General features: G+C 35.4%; 1 protein-coding gene across 1 annotated transcript in view; it reads right to left on the bottom strand.

Moving 5' to 3' along the window:
• Positions 1–11,414: 11,414 nt before the first annotated feature.
• The window catches only part of SESN3 (sestrin 3), a 57,810-nt gene continuing 50,129 nt past the window's right edge, over positions 11,415–19,095 (bottom strand). The window contains exons 7-10 of the mRNA XM_023225675.2: positions 16,429–16,547; positions 15,437–15,627; positions 13,226–13,370; positions 11,415–11,617 (exon numbers count right to left, since the gene is read on the bottom strand). Coding sequence (XP_023081443.1) covers positions 11,531–11,617; positions 13,226–13,370; positions 15,437–15,627; positions 16,429–16,547 — 542 coding nt within the window. The 3' untranslated portion in view covers positions 11,415–11,530. The remainder of the gene's footprint in view (positions 11,618–13,225; positions 13,371–15,436; positions 15,628–16,428; positions 16,548–19,095) is intronic.

Genomic DNA, 19,095 nt, shown 5'->3' on the forward strand with positions numbered 1-19,095 from the left:
ATATCCTGTTTTTATGCTGCCCTGAAATTCTTTATAGTCTCTGATTGCCAAGGAGATGCTATTGTTTCAAAGTGGGACAAATCATTGTGCTAAAAACTCATTGAAAATGGCTCCTTTTGAAATCGGCCTCAATCTGGCTTTCACTTCCTTTTCTAAGTGAAGAAATACAAATAGCTTAGCCTGTAACCTTTAGTCACTGCACCGTTTGACCAAACTATACTTTCCAAATTCATCTTGTACGTGAAGTCCCACACATATGGCCTGAACACCACACTCTGGATTTTTGTTTCCTCTGTCTCTTTTACCTTCAACATGATGTTCCTCAGTCTCTGCAAATCCAAATCTTAACAATCACACAGTGTCTGCTTAAATATGGCCTTCTGCTTAAAAAATCCTTCACTAATAACCCCAGACAAAAGTGTGCTTGTTTCCTCTTTATGTTGCAAAGAGAGGTAAAAAATAGCAAGTAAATTTCGACAAATCTGAGAACAGTTTTATCATTCACTTACTGTTAGACCTAGACATGGTGCTTAATTTTGCTAAGCCTATTTTTCTTAACTCTCTAAGATGGGGATAATATCCACCTCCAGGATGGTTATAATAAAAATACTGTATTAAACGTTTCTAACATTTACAAGGCCCTTGATAAATGATGGCTTTTTTATGACCCCGTTTACAAGCCATTATCTTCTTATTTTCTATATTGTTTAATGCCCAACCAGCTCCCTGCACTTCCCTCTTCTTAAGGACAAGAGTTATGCCTTCCTTCTTACTGCTTTTCTCTGCATTTTACAGATGAGGAAACTGAGGAACCACAAGATTAAGTAACTTGTTCAAAGGCAGATAATTAGCAATACTAGAGTTGAGATTTGAATTTATTTTAGGAACTACTTTCTAAACCCCTACCCTGTGTGTGCTGCCTTGTGTTAGCCTGGCTTCCCCCTGGAAATAAAGCCTGAGACCAAGGTTTACTTGCCACTGGGTTGACAGAGGCGGGCAGGAGTGAAGGACAGGTGGAGTGAAATAGGAAAGGAGGGACAACTGATAGAGTTGAACTGGTGCTCGATCCCACCAAGTCCTCTACATTTCAAAACTGGCTTGGGGAATGAAAGGAAGCACCAGTTAAAGGTTAACCAGAGTTAACTTCTTGCACTTTTGGTTGTTCATACTTAGTGGAAAGGCAGTACCCTCCGGCATTCTACCAAAAGCACTCAGGGAAGCCCCGAGGCAGGAGGCCAGAAGCAAGCAGTCCAGGACCACGAGAGAAGTATCAGTGAAAATGGGGCAAAAGTTTGCAGAGAATTGGTTGCCACCACACCAGTACTGAAGTTAGAGATGGGCAAGGTGACTGTGAAGGGGTGTAGAAGAGGTATGCACTACATGCCTCTTAGCAAGTAGAGTCAATGTGTGCTGAAAGGTACTGTAACCAGGAGAGTTTTCCTGAATTTCATCGTGATGTGAAGATGATGGATTTGTTCATGTTTATTTTAGGAGCATGCCTGTGTAGGAAGGAGTATTAAGAATTCTTGCCAAGGCTGGGTGTGGTGGCGTATGCCTGTAATCCCAACACTTTGGGAGGCCAAGGTGAGTGAATCACCTGGGGTCAGAAGTTCGAGACCAGCCTGGCCAACATGGCGAAACCCTGTCTCTACTAAAAATACAAAAATTAGTTGGGCGTGGTGGCAGTGCCTATAGTCCCAGCTACTTGGGAGGCTGAGGCGGGAGAATCACTTGAACCCGCGAGGTGGAGGTCATGGTGAGCCCAGATTGGGCTACTCCACTCCAGTCTGGGTGACAGAGTGATTCTGCATCTAAAAAAAAGAAAAAAAAACTTTCTTGCCTCAAATTCCTTTTAAAGAGTTTTATGGGAAGGTTTTGGGCTCATTTGTGTTTTGAAACATGTCAAGTACGTGAGATTATGGGAGAAGAGACGTGTTCTGAGACGTTCTAGATCCACAGAAAGGGAAGCCCATATTAGAAAGTTACATGCATTAAAAACCATGACTTGAATTCATAATTCTTGCCATACAGTAGAATGTTCCTAAAATAGAAATGCAACACAGTTTTAAGTTTCTGAGTCTTCTTTAGGATCAGGTCCATTGTTCTCTTAGAATTTTTAGCCTTTAAATTCACAGGTGCTGATTTTTATCTCTTGGTCTGTGAACCTTCCCCTCAGGGACCATCTTTTGAATCAAAAATCCATTTAGGACTGGAGGGGAAAAAAATCTATTTTTTAAAATTAAAATTGTTGCAAGTAAGCCAGAAAGGAAAGTTATCTAACTTTGGAGCATGGATCATCCCTTTACTTTTCAGTAAGATGTCAGGCAGATAGCATGGTCATTTGTATCATTCAACAAGAAACTTAAGCTGAATTAAGGTAGTGAAGTTCAGTAGAAAAAAAATGTCAGAAAGACTGGAATTCGAATCTCCACTGTGTCAGTTCTAAAAACTGTACCAACTCTTATGCAAGTAAAGTTTTCTATGACTTAATTTCCTCATCTATAAAAGGAAGATATCATCACTGCAAAATTATTGTGAGGATTTGTTCTTCACAAAGGTGTGAGGATTAAATGAAATTGTGTACATGAAAGGACAAAGTACACACATATACATGAAGTATTATTTTACTTTAAAAAATGGCTCAAAGTTGTTAATAAATTCACGGGGAAACTAGTGTCAAAAGCCTGATTTTGAATTGGCGGAGAACTTATAGAAAGACTGAGTTGTTAGCTGAGTTTGGCCTGCTGGACCCTATCCTTTGTCTCCCCCTGGGGTTGCATATTATTGAAAAAAATACTTTTGTTTTTTTGGGAGACAGGGTCTCACTGTGTTGCCCAGGCTGGTCTTGAACTCCTAGGTGCAGATCCTCCTGCCTCGGTCTCTCAAAGTGCTAGAATTACAGGCATAAGCTACCACCCCTAGCCAAAAGATAGACTCTAATCAGCAAGCAGCTGGTTTCCATTGATCTCCCATTACAGCTAGACACACGGCACAAAGAGATCTTGCCTTTGGTATGAATTTTTATGTAACATGTGAATTAAGAGAAATGAAAAGTCAAGTCCTTCCTTAGAAAACTTGCACAAACGACTGCACATCCCTTATAGCTTTCCTAAAGCCGATTTTACATTCCTACTTAGAAGTCTTATCACCACTTCACATTACACATATATCATCTTCCTCTCTCCATTAATTTTTTTCTACTTTATGCCAAAGAGTAACAGTATTCTCTGGGCTTGTTTATCCATTCAAATTCATTATTGTGCTGTGTATTTCAAATACATTAGTACACATCACCTAATTCTTAAACAACCATCTCAAGAAGGTATTACTCCTGATAGAATCTAATTCAGAAATCAAAGATCATAGAAATTAATTTACTTTCAAGGCTGCAAAGCTAGTAGAATATGAAAAAAACTAGGTTTTTAAATCCAGGCCCCAACCTTATGTCCAGTGCCCCTTTCCTCATTCTAATTATGGCTTTGGTTAACAAGAGACAATAATAAAGTTAATTTGCCTCTTGCTGAGATCACAATTATTTTAAAAGGTAACAATGACTATACATTTTGCACAACCTACACTATTGCAATATTCCACAAATAGAATATTGAGTGATAAGAAATATCACCAGGACACTGGGTTAGGAAAAAAATAGTGAAAATAATGACTCCTATAATTGTGATATCCTTAAGAATACATGTCTCAATAATCAAGCAGAAATAAATCAAGCGAGAATGCTACTCCAATATAAACAAAGTAGGCAAATGATTGGTGTTCAGTTTTGCCAATTTTATTGAACCAATAAAATTCCTACTAATAACAATGAAATAAATTTCTGCAAGTATAAATGTGATACAGTTTAACAAAACCCATTGTTCTGTACCTATAAATAGATTTTCAAAATGTCATAAAAAGTGCAGTTATGAATTGTTAACATGTTAATACACAGTTCCTTTATTTCAAATGTGTTTGTCTTGACTCACTAACACTTCCTTCTGCATCTGTCCAAATAATATTACCCATCCCTCCAAAAAAAAAAAAAAAGAGGCATTAAAGCACTAGAATATTACACATAAACTGATCCATTTAGGTCAGCTTTAGTCAGAACTGTAAAATCAGCAACATAAGAAAAACAAAACCTAGTAATACATACAAAAGCTTTCATGGGTTCTAGAACCTTCTTAACTGCTGACTCATGTGGAGGGCATTAAGAGTTGAAAAGGCTTATATGGTTAACTACCTTAGACTATATCTACAGCAGGGTCTGGTTTGCCAGAACAAGTTTAAAGTGGCTGTTTACTACGTTTGTTATCTTCAGAATTGAAACTGTAAGACCGCCATTTGACCCTGAAACTTGTGTGAATCTTAAATTGCATCAAATATCTATTTGATAAAAGCTTATTCTAATTTAAAACCTTATAGAGTAAGAGACTGATATATATAGCAGTCTTAAAGATCACGTCATCTGCCTTACATTAGTCCAGTCACGTGCTTCGTAAAAAAAAAAAAAAATTACAGTAACAAAGCACAGGACTACAAAGGCAAAACATCACAGCTTCTGATTACACTGAATAAAAAGTACCAAGAAACGCAAAAGATAATTCTGTATTAATACTGATGAATTAAAGAACTATAATAGACGTTTCACAGCATGCTACATATATCGCTCACAACTTAAGGATAAATGTCTAACGTTGAAAGTCAAGAAGTTGGCAATCTGATTTCATGTGCAATTCAGCTACAAAGTCTTAATATATACATTCATTATGTAGCTGTCCTGCAAAACCAGGATTTTTTAAAAAGAGTTTTCAAGTTCAACTTCTATTTCATAAGTTAAAAGATGCATCCAGTTCTTCCATGACCAGGAAAGTTATTTTCAGGCTTAAAGGAGCTAATCCAAGTAGCAAGGCCATGTTCCAAGTGGACCTGACAGGGTTCTTTATTACCTTGCTCAGACTGTCTATGTGTATGTGTATGTGCCTATACTAGTAGCACTGAGAAGATGCCAAACTGGCTGTGGTTTGCTTTCTGTGTCTCTTATTTTGGATTGAAAAGAGTAAATGTGAAGAGAATGAGGAAGGGGAAACTGTATTTTCTCTCCAGAGAAGACTAAATAATGCAAAGGAAATATCTGCACTAGATATATAGTATGGATCACTTTCCTTGGTGAACAAGGGTACCATTGAACTCTTTTACCTTAGAGAACCAGTGAAATTCAGAAAGCGGAAGTCTCTCAACATTACAAAGGAAACTTCTTGGCCACCCAACTAATATATTTCCTTTTTTCTACCTTTTAATCCTTCCTTATCAGACTTGGGGAGCCAGTTGAAAATGTGTAAAGATATTAATTTAAGAAAGAGATGTACAATAAGTTTTATTCTGTAAGTTTCATAATGTATGCCCTTAACTAACTAATCAGGATTTGTGAACAATATTTTAACACTATAGACCAGAGAGATTCTCTCTGATACTCTTTCGGTAGAAATTATACATTCATTTTTTTAAGAGGTTAACTTGAGGGGTGCAAGAAAATAGACTGTTCTAGCAAAATTGACATAACAAAAATTCTATTCATCATATTTAGACTTACTAATGTTTGATGTTGTCCTATGAACTGTATAATTGGGTATTTGTTCTAAAGGCTATTTTGTGGTATGCCCTGCACTATTTCAAAGATTTCCACAAGCATTCAAAAGAATCAGATATTCATTCTCTGTTCCCCCCATATATATATATATATATATAATATATATATATATAAATATATTTTTTCATTCTATACTTCATGGTGGTACAGTCATAATTAGTTTAAAGCTAAAATGAACACTTCATGGCATATAATTTAATACAAACCGCCTCATTCAGTCTCCATTATTAAGTTTCATTTCTTAACTAGGACATCAATTCATTCCTGAGCCCTGAAAGGCATTTATTGGAATCTACTATCAGGTTGAGTTGTTCATGAATGAGATGGAAAACATCCAAATACCACAAGAAATACTAATTATCTATACTTGCAAATGGGATGGTTCATCAGGTCAGACAACTGTGTGCAGTGTCCCATGTTAGAAACCTGACATAATTTTACATTTATGAACAACCTCAAGTGCACCTAGCTGGAGAGGAAGAACTATTACATCTTCTTCCTCTTTGCATTTCCTCTTCCTTCTGGATATACCCTAAGTGCAGCTAGGAGAATAAAGACTACAAAGTCAATGCATTTTCTTTTCATCCCATAGAACATTTTTTTCCTCCCATAAGAATAGAACAGCAACAGAGGTTAGAGGCTTAGTCTAACCCAGGAAAGCCTGGTTAAACCCTTATGTACCCAATTTTGTGTTATTTTATTATATTATAAATCAAATGGGCTTCTGTGATCCCATGGGACCATCTAAATACCCTTTGCCATATGTCCTTCTATTAGAAATGTGTTTCAAGGCCCAAACACCACCAATAAAACAAATGTCTGGAACACCACCCTATTTGCATGCCAGAAATTTCCCATTCTACTGAAGGGTTACAAGTCATTCTGGATTGCTGGAGAATTTTAACTTTACATTCAAATAGCTTGGACTAACAACAGTATTCATAACCTAATGCAAATCCAAGTTAGAATGGCAATTCAATCACTTTAAAATCCTGCTATATGCTAAATTCTGAACGATAGAAATAGTTCAATTTCTGTATCATGTATAAATATAAAGATTCCTACTTTGATAGAAGGCAAATATCTTTTATGATTTATTTAAAATATGGAAGTTGTATTACTGAACAACAGTGAGTGAATCCATGAAAAGGTTAGATACTCTGAATTTATAGGCTCTTTGGGGATGAGGTAGAGGAGAGCAAGATATTTCGGCAGCTGGGAAAAGGGTAGAACAGAATAGGGTGACACAATTTACACTCGATACTGCATAACATCTGGTAGAGTGTCTAGGGCAAAGGTTAGCCAAAGTATAGCTGGATGGTTGAGGAATTTAGAAGGAGTTGGGATGAATCCATAGTTTCAATGAATGGAGACAAAGTAACTCAGGAAAGTAAATGCTGGTGACTTATCAGCAGGTGGCTGGTGATGTTTGGTTTGGATTGTGAAAGCTGCTTAGACCAAGATGGGCTGAGGGAAGGGGAGGAGAGTAAGCATGTAGAGGTTGAGGCACTTGGAGGAAGAAGAAGCAGGCAGGAAAGGGTGAACTGAATGCAGATAGGAGCTCCCACATGGGAAATATTTTCTCTAGATTAGGTGTACGATGCTGAGGGCAGCCACGCTCTCAGCACTATGTTCCTTGTATTCTTTGAAAACTTTTCCTTCCTCATAGGGCTCTGCCTTGACATATACCTCTACCTCTATTATCCATTTCACCCCAGCTATTTTTAAGTTCTGGGTCTCACCTGGGCAGATTCTAGGTCTGTTAACCACGCCAAATTAGCATTGAAATAAGCTCCACATACAGTGGGCATATAAGTTCTGTTGACTGAGATAAATACATTCATGTTACAGTACTGTTTTGAAGAAAGACTATTTAATTTGATTCTCAGTCTCCAGAGGGATATAATAGGGAAACAGAGTTTATGTTGACGGCCACCTAGAATAGGTTCTGATTACACAAATTAGGTAACTTAAAATTCAATCTGAGCAGAGGAGCCACAACTTTCAGTTCGCTGTGGAATTGTACTACTAAGCAAATGTGACATACTATTTACATAACATTATTGTTATATACTGTTTACTCCATGTAAGACCATCTCTTTGCATAAAAGCAGTCCTATTAAAGAGAATAATTTAAGGTCTTGTTTTCCAGAGAAATGATTTAGAATTGTCTTTACAACCTAAAACACCTTATTTTGCTAACACAGTGCAAATCATTTTTATAACATGCACTGTAATTTATTTTTTCCATAAGGAATTGTCCTTAAGAGTTCAAAAGAATCTTACCATCAAATAGGCATGTACCCTCCCTCCACTAAAAATGGTGAACTATTTTAAGTACAGATCTTTAATTGTTTGTTGATCATTTTATTTTGCTGTGGCACAGAAAACTAAGATTTCAGATTTTAAAATAACGTTATAAGGGGGAAAAGGAAAAGGTCGCTCTGGAATAATAATTAGCATTTAGGAGCATTTAAAATCTTTAGGAGACATTATAACAATTAAATAGGAGACCTGGTTCAAATTTTATAGGATTCTTACATAAAACTTATATTGACTTTTCTGTTGTAAAAACAGCCCTGTGTTTGTCTGCCATTATTTGGGCTTACAACCATAATTAAAGGCCAAGGCTATGCCCCAGATTCCATGTTAGCCATCTTTTATTTTAAAAATACCCCAAATGGGACAAATTCATACTGGGACTGAGACCAATGTACGTAGTTCAAAAAGGTGAAGGAGGTAATAAGCTGTCTCAAAAGCCTCCTTTCCCCTAATGGTCATGCATCCACCTGAGGAAGCCTCATCTGAAGAAGCCAGTGAGGCACCAGCCTGGCTACTCCCATAGTCAGGTGGGTTAAAGAACAGATTATTTTCAGATGGGGGAGTATCTCAATATTTCTTGAGGTGATCTGAGAAATTACAAATTACCACTGAAGCTGGAAATCTGGAAATTCCAAAGTAAATAGACATTATTCAAGCATACACATCAGTGGACTATTAAGACTAATTTTAACATAATAAGCAAAGAATTAAAGAATTCACATTCACATGTGCTTTTCTCACGTACACTTGCACATTTAAGTTTGGCACAATGTGAGTGCAAGGTGTAGATCAGCATATTGCATAATCACATCATTATACCAATTGAACCAGACATCTCTTTTAAAAATATCACATTTTAATATAAAAAGCTATACTATAAATTACTAAATAGTAAATTTAATACTCTGAAAAAATACCACCCTGGAAAACCGCATCAGAATTTCAAGTTTGCATTGGATAAAGAGAATTAACAGCAAACTCGTTGTAAAATGGTATTCACAACCTGAAATGCTGTGCATGCTGCGTATTAGTAGGTGCTTTAGCACCTGCAGAAGTCAATTTTTCTAGGCTGGTTCACTGAGGTTCATAAATATATTGTTTTGTTTTTGTTTATAGTTCCAAGTCAACTTATTTTCCTGACTATTGATGAAATAGATCAATGCTGAGCTAAAAAGAAACTTTGCAAGGAAAGAGATCTATTAAAGGCACTAATATTTCCATAGCCTAAACTCCAACTACTTACATTTCCAGGGAAAAAAATAAACAAAAACTAAGTGGCCATTTTAGTTACTTAAACCTTGTTTCCCCTTTTGGTCTAAAGCTCATATGGTGTTTTGTGAGAATTTCTCCTCCTTTCAATACATACAAATCATTTTTTATCCTGTTATACAGTTCACCTGCACAAAAATATAGGGCTATTAATTGAAAGCATCTGGTAAAAAAACAAATTCAAGAATAAAAGACATCCTCAACTTGAAAGTTGTAAAGTTAGGGAAGTCAAATGGACATTTATGTTGCCATTTGTGTTTTGCCATTCTCCTAAATATTTTCTTTGTATTACATATCTACATAATGTAATATTGAATAAAACATATGGCATATGCAATAAAACGAAGAGATATGGCACAAGTTCTTTGAATAATCTCTTTAAACCACCCTGTCTTCAAAAATATTAGTAATTTTTTCCTCACATGGAAGATTTCAAACAGGATCCTGGAATCCAAAAATGCAGAACTACCTTATGTTAATAAGTGTACAGTCATATTTGTTTTCCTATCTGGGACAAAATCTAAAAGAAAGCAACCCAATATATTGTACCAGAAGAGGATGATAAATGGAAGAGGAAAATGATTTAATGAAACACTAGTTCACGATTCTTTCACAAAAGAAAAGTTAAATCTTATATCACAAGTAAGTCTAAAATAAAATCTTTGCTGGAACTAACAGAAAATTGTATCTATATTATTTACTGTGAAAAATGGATATGTTTTCAAAAATTAGCATGTATGTGTACAATTCAAGTCACCCTTAACTAACCAAAAAGTGTTTAAAAAGCAGTGCAGTTGTGTCCTACTGGATAGTTGTAAGCATCTCTTTAGGCACTTCACTGGTTCGTTGACATAATACAAATTAAAGCTATAAACACATAATGTTGTGCTCTCTGAAGATAGTCTAATCAAGCAAGCAATGTAAACCAATGCAAAAATGTGACTTTTTGGCCGCTTATTCCTCCCCTATGACTTGATAACTTTTTTAAACCAGTTGTCCAAGGAGATTTTTCTGGGGAAGGGAATGCTTTGGCATTATGAAAGGAACATTGTTCAATCCCAGTAAGGTAAAACTGAAAAAAGCCTGTGCAATAAAGAAATTTGAAAAAAACTTCTTTATGGCTCTGTTGAAAAGGACACTTCTGCAGTGATATGACAGGGGGAACGTTTAGTTGAGTAATTTTTGAACATATTGCACTCTGTTTTTGTTGTTCAATCACATTAATGCATAGAAACACAATTTTTACCTTTGAATAATAAACTGTCTAACCTATTATAAGAACAAAAGTCATGGAAAATAATTTCTAAAAGCCTAACAGGAAAAAAATAGGCATATTAACCTTCCTTTGCTTAACGAAATATAGAAAAAAAACTATGAGAAAGGAAAAATGTGCAAAGAAAATTTTTGGTCAGTCTTGTGTGGGTATAGGTTTATATGTGCCAACTAAATGAACTGTAAGCAGCACTGTGAGCACTGATTATTTAAGGTGACTGAGGATTACTGTCAGTGATAAGATTGTGTATAATTCCACTTATAATATATACATCTGATATGGAAAACTGAAACTTCTGTTTTAGAAGAGAAAGAAAATAGCTGAATTTGGCATTTCAGTAGCATGCTATAGAATTCATCATGATTAATTTCACATTAAATTATGGGCAATGGCTGTATCACATTTCATGTTATCGCCAATAGCAGTAAAACAACAACAAATGAACAAACAAACAAAAAAAACAGTGCCTGACAAATAATCTCCTGGGGACACAAATACGTGTCCAGTGAGCAGCTTGGTTCAACAGCGCATGCTTTTCCTCCACCAGATTTAGGACACAACATTAACATTTTAGAATGGCCAGAGAGGTCACTCTTTGCTGAATTCCAACATCTGAAAAACAATTGCTTGAGCAGATTGTAAGCACTTGTCCTTATTCTTAAAAAAAAGGGCGGGGTTGGGAGGGAGAAAAAATACACATACGCACAACTCAAAAGCGCTGAAGTTAAGCATTAATAAGCCAGATTCATGATTTATGATCAGTATCCAAAACTCCAACTATAAACAATGCAAAGTAGTGCTCCTCAGTATTATTTTTGCAATTGTTAGTAATGTTAAGCATCAAGGAAAATAAAACACATCATTGCACATTACAGCCGCAAAAAACAAAAACAAAAAACAAACGGCTAAACTTTGACATTAGAGAACTGAATAATTTTTGATGTTATATCACAAATAACTTCTGATATTTATCTTATGTGAAAGGTCTTTACACATGTATGACATTTTCCTTGGGTGATACTTCAGGTCAAATGCCGAGTTATGGCACGAAGAGCATAAAGAAGTTCAGCTTGCATTCGTGCTTCCATTAAAAGTAGATTGACATGAACCTAGAAGTGAAAATGTCATCAGTTTAGTAACCATTATAAACACCTAAAATATCTTATTAGACATTCACAAAGGTTTTTTAATGTCTATATAAGCAATATACACACACACACCTAGGCATATTTATCCATGTTCATGATGCAACACTCAAACCTGTGTCTATAAAAAATGGCTCTGCGAGCAGTAAAAATAACCCATAAAATCTAAAAAATTCTGATAGCTTTATTAAAGTTGTTATTCTTGTAAAGTCAATCTTTTGGGTTATAAAATAAAACTAATTTTTATAAATTATAATTTTCCTACAAATTATATTTCTTTCTAGTTATAAAATTTTACATGGCTAAAAATCAGCCCTCATTTTTTATTGACAGTTTATGCTTATCCTGTTAAAAGCTTTAACATTTATTAGGTTTTCTAACTTAATGTTTCCTATATATTTCTTTCAAATAAATATTTTAATGTAACAGTATATTTGGCACAAAAGTCCTGAATTATATTGTCAAAACATTAAATTACCAAGTTTGGGAGAAATCTATCATCTTTTTTTCTGAGAGATGGAGCCTTGCTCTGTTGCCCAGGCTGGACTGCAGTGGAGTGATCTCGGCTCACTGCAACCTCTGCCTCCTGGGTTCAAGCGATTCTCCTGCCTCAGATTCCCAAGCAGCTGAGACTACAGGCATGTGCAACCATGCCCAGCTAAAATTTTTGTATTTTTTAGTAGAAAAGGGGTTTCACTATATGTTGGCCTGGCTGGTCTTGAACTCCTGACCTCAAGTGATCCGCGTGCCTCGGCCTCCCAAAGTGCTGGGATCACAGGTGTGAGCCACCGTGCTCAGCAGAAACCATTGTCTTAATAGGTTAATTTCCAGCCTGGGCGGCAGAGCGAGACTCCGTCTCAAAAAAAAAAAAAAAAATCTCGAAATGGATGTGCCTTCTGGGCCAAAATACAATTACACCTAACACGACATTTCAGTATGTCTGATTTTTATTAACAGGTAGAACTGTCGACAGTTTTCCAAATGTACTTTGAAGATATCAATGCTTAGATCTAGTATTTCAAAGGCTCATGATAAACTTTTATTTTATACACTATGTTGAACACAGCATATAACCATAATTGGGTTACTATTCAATAAAACTGAATTAAAAAAAATTTTAAAAACCCAGATAGTGGCTGGGTGCAGTGGCTCCTGCCTGTAATCCCAGCACTTTGGGAGGCTGAGGTGGGTGGATCACCTGAGGTCAGGAGTTTGAGACCAGCCTGGCTAACATGGTGAAACCCCATCTCTAGCAAAAATACAAAAATTAGCCAGGCGTGGTGGCAGACACCTGTAATCTCAGCTACTCGGGAGGGTGAGGCAGAAGAATTACTTGAACCTGGGAGGTGGAAGTTGCAGTGAGCTGAGATTGCACCACTGCACTCCAGCCTGGGCGAAAGAGTGAGGCTCATCTCAAAAAAACAAACAAAAAAACCCCGGATAGCTAGATGATGCCACTTCCATGTCAATGGCAATAATTTATTAATACTTTCATGTGTTATTTTTTCATAACTATTACTTCTTATACTGAAGAACTGTCCTTGGTATAATGCTTAACATTGACACACTTACCTTTTCTGAGTGTTTGAACTGCCGCCAGTAACTATCATACATGCGTTTTGTAGTCCTCTCAGGATAGCAGGTCACTGTTTTAATGTAAACCTTCAGGCTTCTTTCAAGTAATTGATTAACTTCTCCATAATCATAGTCATCATACCTATGAGCAACACAACAATAGCTTTATAATGACAAAACCCAAATATTTAATTTCCAAAGCTATACTAAGGACATTTATTGTCTAGTAATTAAATACTAAAAGCTCATTAATTGAATCGACAAATGTTTACTGAGTACCCATTATGTGCCATGGGTACTCAGTAGTAATGATATACCAGTGAACAAAATAGACAAAAATCCTTGGTCTCATGGAGCTTAAATTTTGTTGAAGTAAAAAGGAAAAAAAATTAAAAAGATAAACATACTGTAGTCAGATGATAACTGCCATGGAGAGGAAATGGAACTTGGTCTGGGAGGAGAGGAGTTGTTATTTTAAATAGGGTGGGCAGGAAGGCTTCTCTGAAAGGTTGATATTTGAACAATACCAGATGGTGGTAAAGAAGCAAGTGTAAAGGACTTGAGGTAGGAGTCAAGTGTTTCAGGGAAGAGGAAGTAATCACTGAGTCCCATGCTGCCAAATAGTCAAATAAGATAACTGGGAACTGACCACTGGAAGTAGCTATATGGAGGTCACTAGCAACCTTGGTAAGAGCAGTTTTGTTGGTTGATAGGGACAAAAGCCTGATACTGTGAATAGGTTCAAGAGAGAATTGGAGATAAGAAAAGAGTGATAGTAAATATACACAATTTTGTCAGAGATTTGCTTTGCACGAAAGCAGAAAAATGAGGCAGTAGCCAGAGGGAAATGAAAGGTGAAACTGAAATTTTCTTTAAAGATGGGAGAAATTAAGTGTGTTTCTATACTGATGGGAAAGATCCAATAAAGAGAGTAAAGCTGATTATGCTGGAGAGAGAAGGGAGTATTGCTAGAATTGAGATCTTTAGAAAATGAGAAATGGGATTTTGTGCATAAGTGGACAGGAACATAGACAGAGTAAATGGGCACAGATGCAGACAGGTAGGTAAATGTAGTATTGGGAGCTTGTGGAATTTCTCTGTTATATTTTCAGTTAATTTTTAACCCATATAATGCTTAGTTTAATAAAAAGAGTATCTTGACGCATTTATGTAAGCTTTATTTTGTAGCATCCAACAGATAAATATACTCACTACATTTGTTGCCTTGTATCCAATACATATTTGTTGCATTTAAATTTAGTTCTATTAGTGTTTATTTTTCTTAGGTAGGTAGATATGATATATATGTGTTTTAAAATGTGTTGATTCTTTGATAACATCGTCTAGCATGGTAAATGGACAAATAGCTCAGTTATTACATACAACTATAATCTATTACATGGAATATCATGTTATTAGTCGATTTATCAGTAAATTTTGGAGTTCTTTAGCTAAAATTATGGGAAATACTTTGCTTAACAGATTAAATTCTAATTATCATAAAGTCTTTCTGATATATATCGGATATATAGTCAAGTTGAATAATTTGTAACTGGAAATTTTTCCTGTCTGCTAATCTATTTCCATAAAAGCCTCAAACCACAAGTCAAAAAAGCACATTCTTCAGTAAGTGCTTTCTTGATTAGACTATTCAATCTCATTGACTTACTGTCCTCTTAATGCCAATTTTCTAAATTTAAAGGTCATTAATTTATATTGGCTGATATATTTAATTTCAGTGTTATGTGATGTTATGTAAGCTTATGAAGGCACAACCTACTATAGTTTTGTTTATACCATAATTGCTATTCCTTAAAAAATAAGTTTTAAAAAGACCAAACTAACTAAACAAACCAGAATTTATTATAGTGATCTAAAGGGACACTACAACTGTTTTTTTAAAACTCATCTATTCTTCCAGGAAGGATTCTCAGATTTGGTCTAATTCTATCCTATCCCCAATGATTACTGATGCTTTTTTCCCTCCTTAGTAAATTTTTACCACTGTATTTATATGTGCATCAATGTTAAGATTCATGACACTTAAAGAAAAATGCTTCTCCATAAAATGAAATTAATTTTTAAAATCAGAAGTCTACATGTAATATTTTTTTCCCAGAGTCATATACCCCCAAACAAGATAAAAATAAGATTTATGCTTGAATTTTCGCTTAGAAATGTATAAAACTGTCTCTACAATGAACACACCTGATTCCAAACATACAGTGAACGTAGTTAAATAAAGCTCTGCGCAGCATGGTTGTGTCAACATCCTCATGGGTGGCCATAGTGTTATATGTGAGATTGTAGACCATCCGAAACTTTTCATCAAGAAGATGTCCAATGTCAGAATAAAGTCTGTTCACCAGGGAGAACCCATGATTTTCCCAGGTATAGTCCTAAAAGAATAAAATGTATTTAATTACAAAGTGGGCATTTTCCATGTAAATCTATGTATTTATTAAATATAACTAATGAAACAAGTAAGTGAGGCTATTTCTAATTTAATTCTAGGTTTGCAGCTTTACTAAGGCGTTACCAAGAACCCTTCACATCAGTTAGTAGATCAGAGTGTCTGGATGTTTCTTCAAAGGGTATGGGATTCGCCATGTTAGTGATGAACTCTGGTCATCTCCTACACTCAGGTACTATGCACATTATCCCCTTATCTGGAAGGGCCCCAGGAGATCTTGGAATATTCCTATGTGAACAAACCTACCCAGTGACACGGACAGTTAACAGATCATCTAAAATAACCATGAAGGAGTTTGTCATAATTCAATCTCATACCCTCTTTAGGAGTCACATCACTGCTGTGGCTATTTCCTAGGGGTTAAGATTAGAGTAGCCCTTAAGCCCACAACTACTGGTGTATGATTTTATTCCAAGAAAAAGTGATGTCACCTGTTTTCCTCTCTGTTCCCTTCCAAAAAAATGGTATAAACATTATGCAAATACCATGTAATAACAGAAGTAACTGAATAAAGCAGACTGTTTCCTTTTGTCTTCTTAGGGAGAAAAATGTTGAAATAATTATACATCTATTGGGAACTCCAATTAGACTAGGCTGAAACTAGGTTAGATACAAAGATTTATAGATCCTATCAAAAATTCTTTAGATGCCAATTTTAAAACTTTCAACACTTAACAGTTAAAATGACAGTATTTTCTAGTTTCTCTGAATTAATGACATATTATACCTGAGCTCGAAATGTTGGCAAATGCTCTTCTCCTCGTCTCGCAAAGTCTTCATAACCAAAACCAGGGTCTTCAATGTATCGAGAGACATCAGATGTTATAATCATGTCATCCTCAAAATCTAAGGACAATAATGAACAATCTAGTGTTAAGGATACTGTACGTGGTTAAGACAATAAAACGGAACTCCATTTTCTTCCACTTTTTAGCTTTTCCATGGATTTCTAAAGTGAAAACATTGACTCTGTGACTTAAATTTATATAAAATATCTACTGCTAAAGTTTTAAATATAATTTCATTACCAAATACTAGCAATCTTACCATTTAACTAGTTTTCCAGGTAAACTGACTAAACTATCTAAACAGTAGTAGTAAAGGATCAATATGCTAGTTTTACTAATTTAGGAATGGAAGATAGCACAGGCCTGTAAGCATAAAGCTTAACCTTTTTTTTTTTTTTTTTTTTTTTTTTTGAGATAGAGTCTCACTCTGTCACCCAGGCTGGAGTGCAGTGGTGCAATCTCGGCTCACTGCAACCTCTCTGCCTCCTGGGTTCAAGTGATTCTTCTGCCTCAGCCTCCTGAGTAGCTGGAACTACAGGTGCGTGCCACCATGCTCAGCTAATTTTTTGTATTTTCAGTAGAGAAAGAGTTTTGCCATATTGGCCAGGCTGGTCTCAAACTCCTGACCTCGTGATCTACCCACCTTGGCCTCCCAAAGTGCAGCTTAACCATTTTTTGTTTTGTTTTGTTTTTATCCCTCCAGGGGATGAAGTGGGATGAGAGGAAGAAGAAGAGATGAAGGTGAAAGACCACTATGAGTTTAAGATAAACTTTGTTAAAATTACATGGTGTTTTACCTGGGTGTATTCACAATAAAAATTAGTTCAACATAGTTTATATTTAGTTTGCAAAAAAGCACATAGGGAGAAGGATCAGAAAGGACACTCAGTGGGGAGGTGAGCAGACTTTTGGATGCCGTTATCATTATCTTAATACACTTGAGTGCTAAATAGGGAGGCTCAGTTTGTGAACATTCAGTGAGCTTCATGCCTAAAATATGTGCACTTTTCTATGCATATGAAAACAAAAAGTATGCAACATATGGACTAAACAATGTCCTAATGAGACTGTGACTAGAATATTACCAAAGTGGCATTCAGGAAGACAGCAAGGCAATAATAATATTTTAAGAAAACTGATTTCTGCATACTTGATGACATTAACAATTTGCCACTGAAAAAGTTTAAATATCCAATGCATATTAATTTATGCAAAAATAATTCTATCTCACTTCTTATTTTAGATTGGTCTGTCTTTACTATTTTTTCTGATTTTAACCATTAAAAGGGGATGAACAAGCTTCATTTACTAGCTTCTAGTCTAGAAAATGAACATGTATTTCTCAAAATAAAAGAACAACCTAGCTATTTCCCTGAAAGGAACAATATTTTCATTATAAGTATTTTAGTATTAAATGTCATATTTCATAAATAATAGTAAAACAGTATTATGGCATAATAAAAGACAAACTATAATTCTTAACTGTGAAAATTTTTGAGAGACTTAAAAAACAAGTGTAATTATGTTAACTCTTCCAAAAGAAAGGCCTGGTAGTAACACTTCATTATCTTTAATCTTTGCTATTGCATGAAAATCCTGACATTAAGTATTCTTTTCTCACAAGTTTTCAGCTGTCTTTAGGTCACTGCTGTGGACTAACTGGGTGCTTGATAATGGCAGGAATGATTAAGTGCTCTGGCTACCCAATTTAGGATAAATCTTATAAAAATTCTTACCAAACTTCTTTATTACATATAAAGAAAGAGATGGTCTTTATTGAGGACTTACCATACACAAGTACTATACTACACACTTAATATCTATTTTTTGTTTCATTAATACAGAAAGAAATATCCATTTAAGAAATAAATGAACTATATCTTACTAATACCATGGTCAGTACTGTGTCAGTAAGAAATACAATGTGTAGATGTTTAAGTATAAGATGATGTCAAAAACTCCCAAAATTAAATGCTTAAATTGATCTGAAGTTTCTAAGTGATTTTTCAGTCCTGTGAAGAGAATTTTCAGGCTTATTCCCAGCCTGATCCCATAACCACTTTATTTTCTCCTTATGTTCCAGCACTCTATTCAGCTCAATAGAAATACTTTTAAAATGGTATTTTCAATGCATTATCTCTTAACATTTACAAACCAGCTTATACTTTCCTTAATTCGGTTCATTACATAATAATATAAATGAAGCAAACATTATAAAATGTAGTAGCAATCACTGAGGCTGCTATGAAAAGTAGTTTTATAGGTTGTAAAGTTTATGGGTTGCAAAGTAAAATAAAGCCGTAAACAGTAAGTAATAACTAAACTCTATAAAACAGTGTCTCTCTAGAAGCGATTCTTCCTTTGACACTGCACAACCAAGTGGTTTCATTTGGCAAATATTGATATTGGAGTTGACCATTACATAGTTGGCTCTTTAGTTTTTGTTTTGCTGATACACATTTTCAAGTTGTATGACTTTTTTTTTTTTTTTTTTTTTTTTGAGACGGAGTCTTGCTCTGTAGCCCAGGCTGGAGTGCAGTGGTGCCATCTCAGCTCACTGCAAGCTCCGCCTCCTGGGTTTACACCATTCTCCTGCCTCAGCCTAC

This window comes from Piliocolobus tephrosceles, chromosome 13, assembly GCF_002776525.5.
Source record: "Piliocolobus tephrosceles isolate RC106 chromosome 13, ASM277652v3, whole genome shotgun sequence".
In the NCBI taxonomy this organism is placed as follows: domain Eukaryota; kingdom Metazoa; phylum Chordata; class Mammalia; order Primates; family Cercopithecidae; genus Piliocolobus; species Piliocolobus tephrosceles.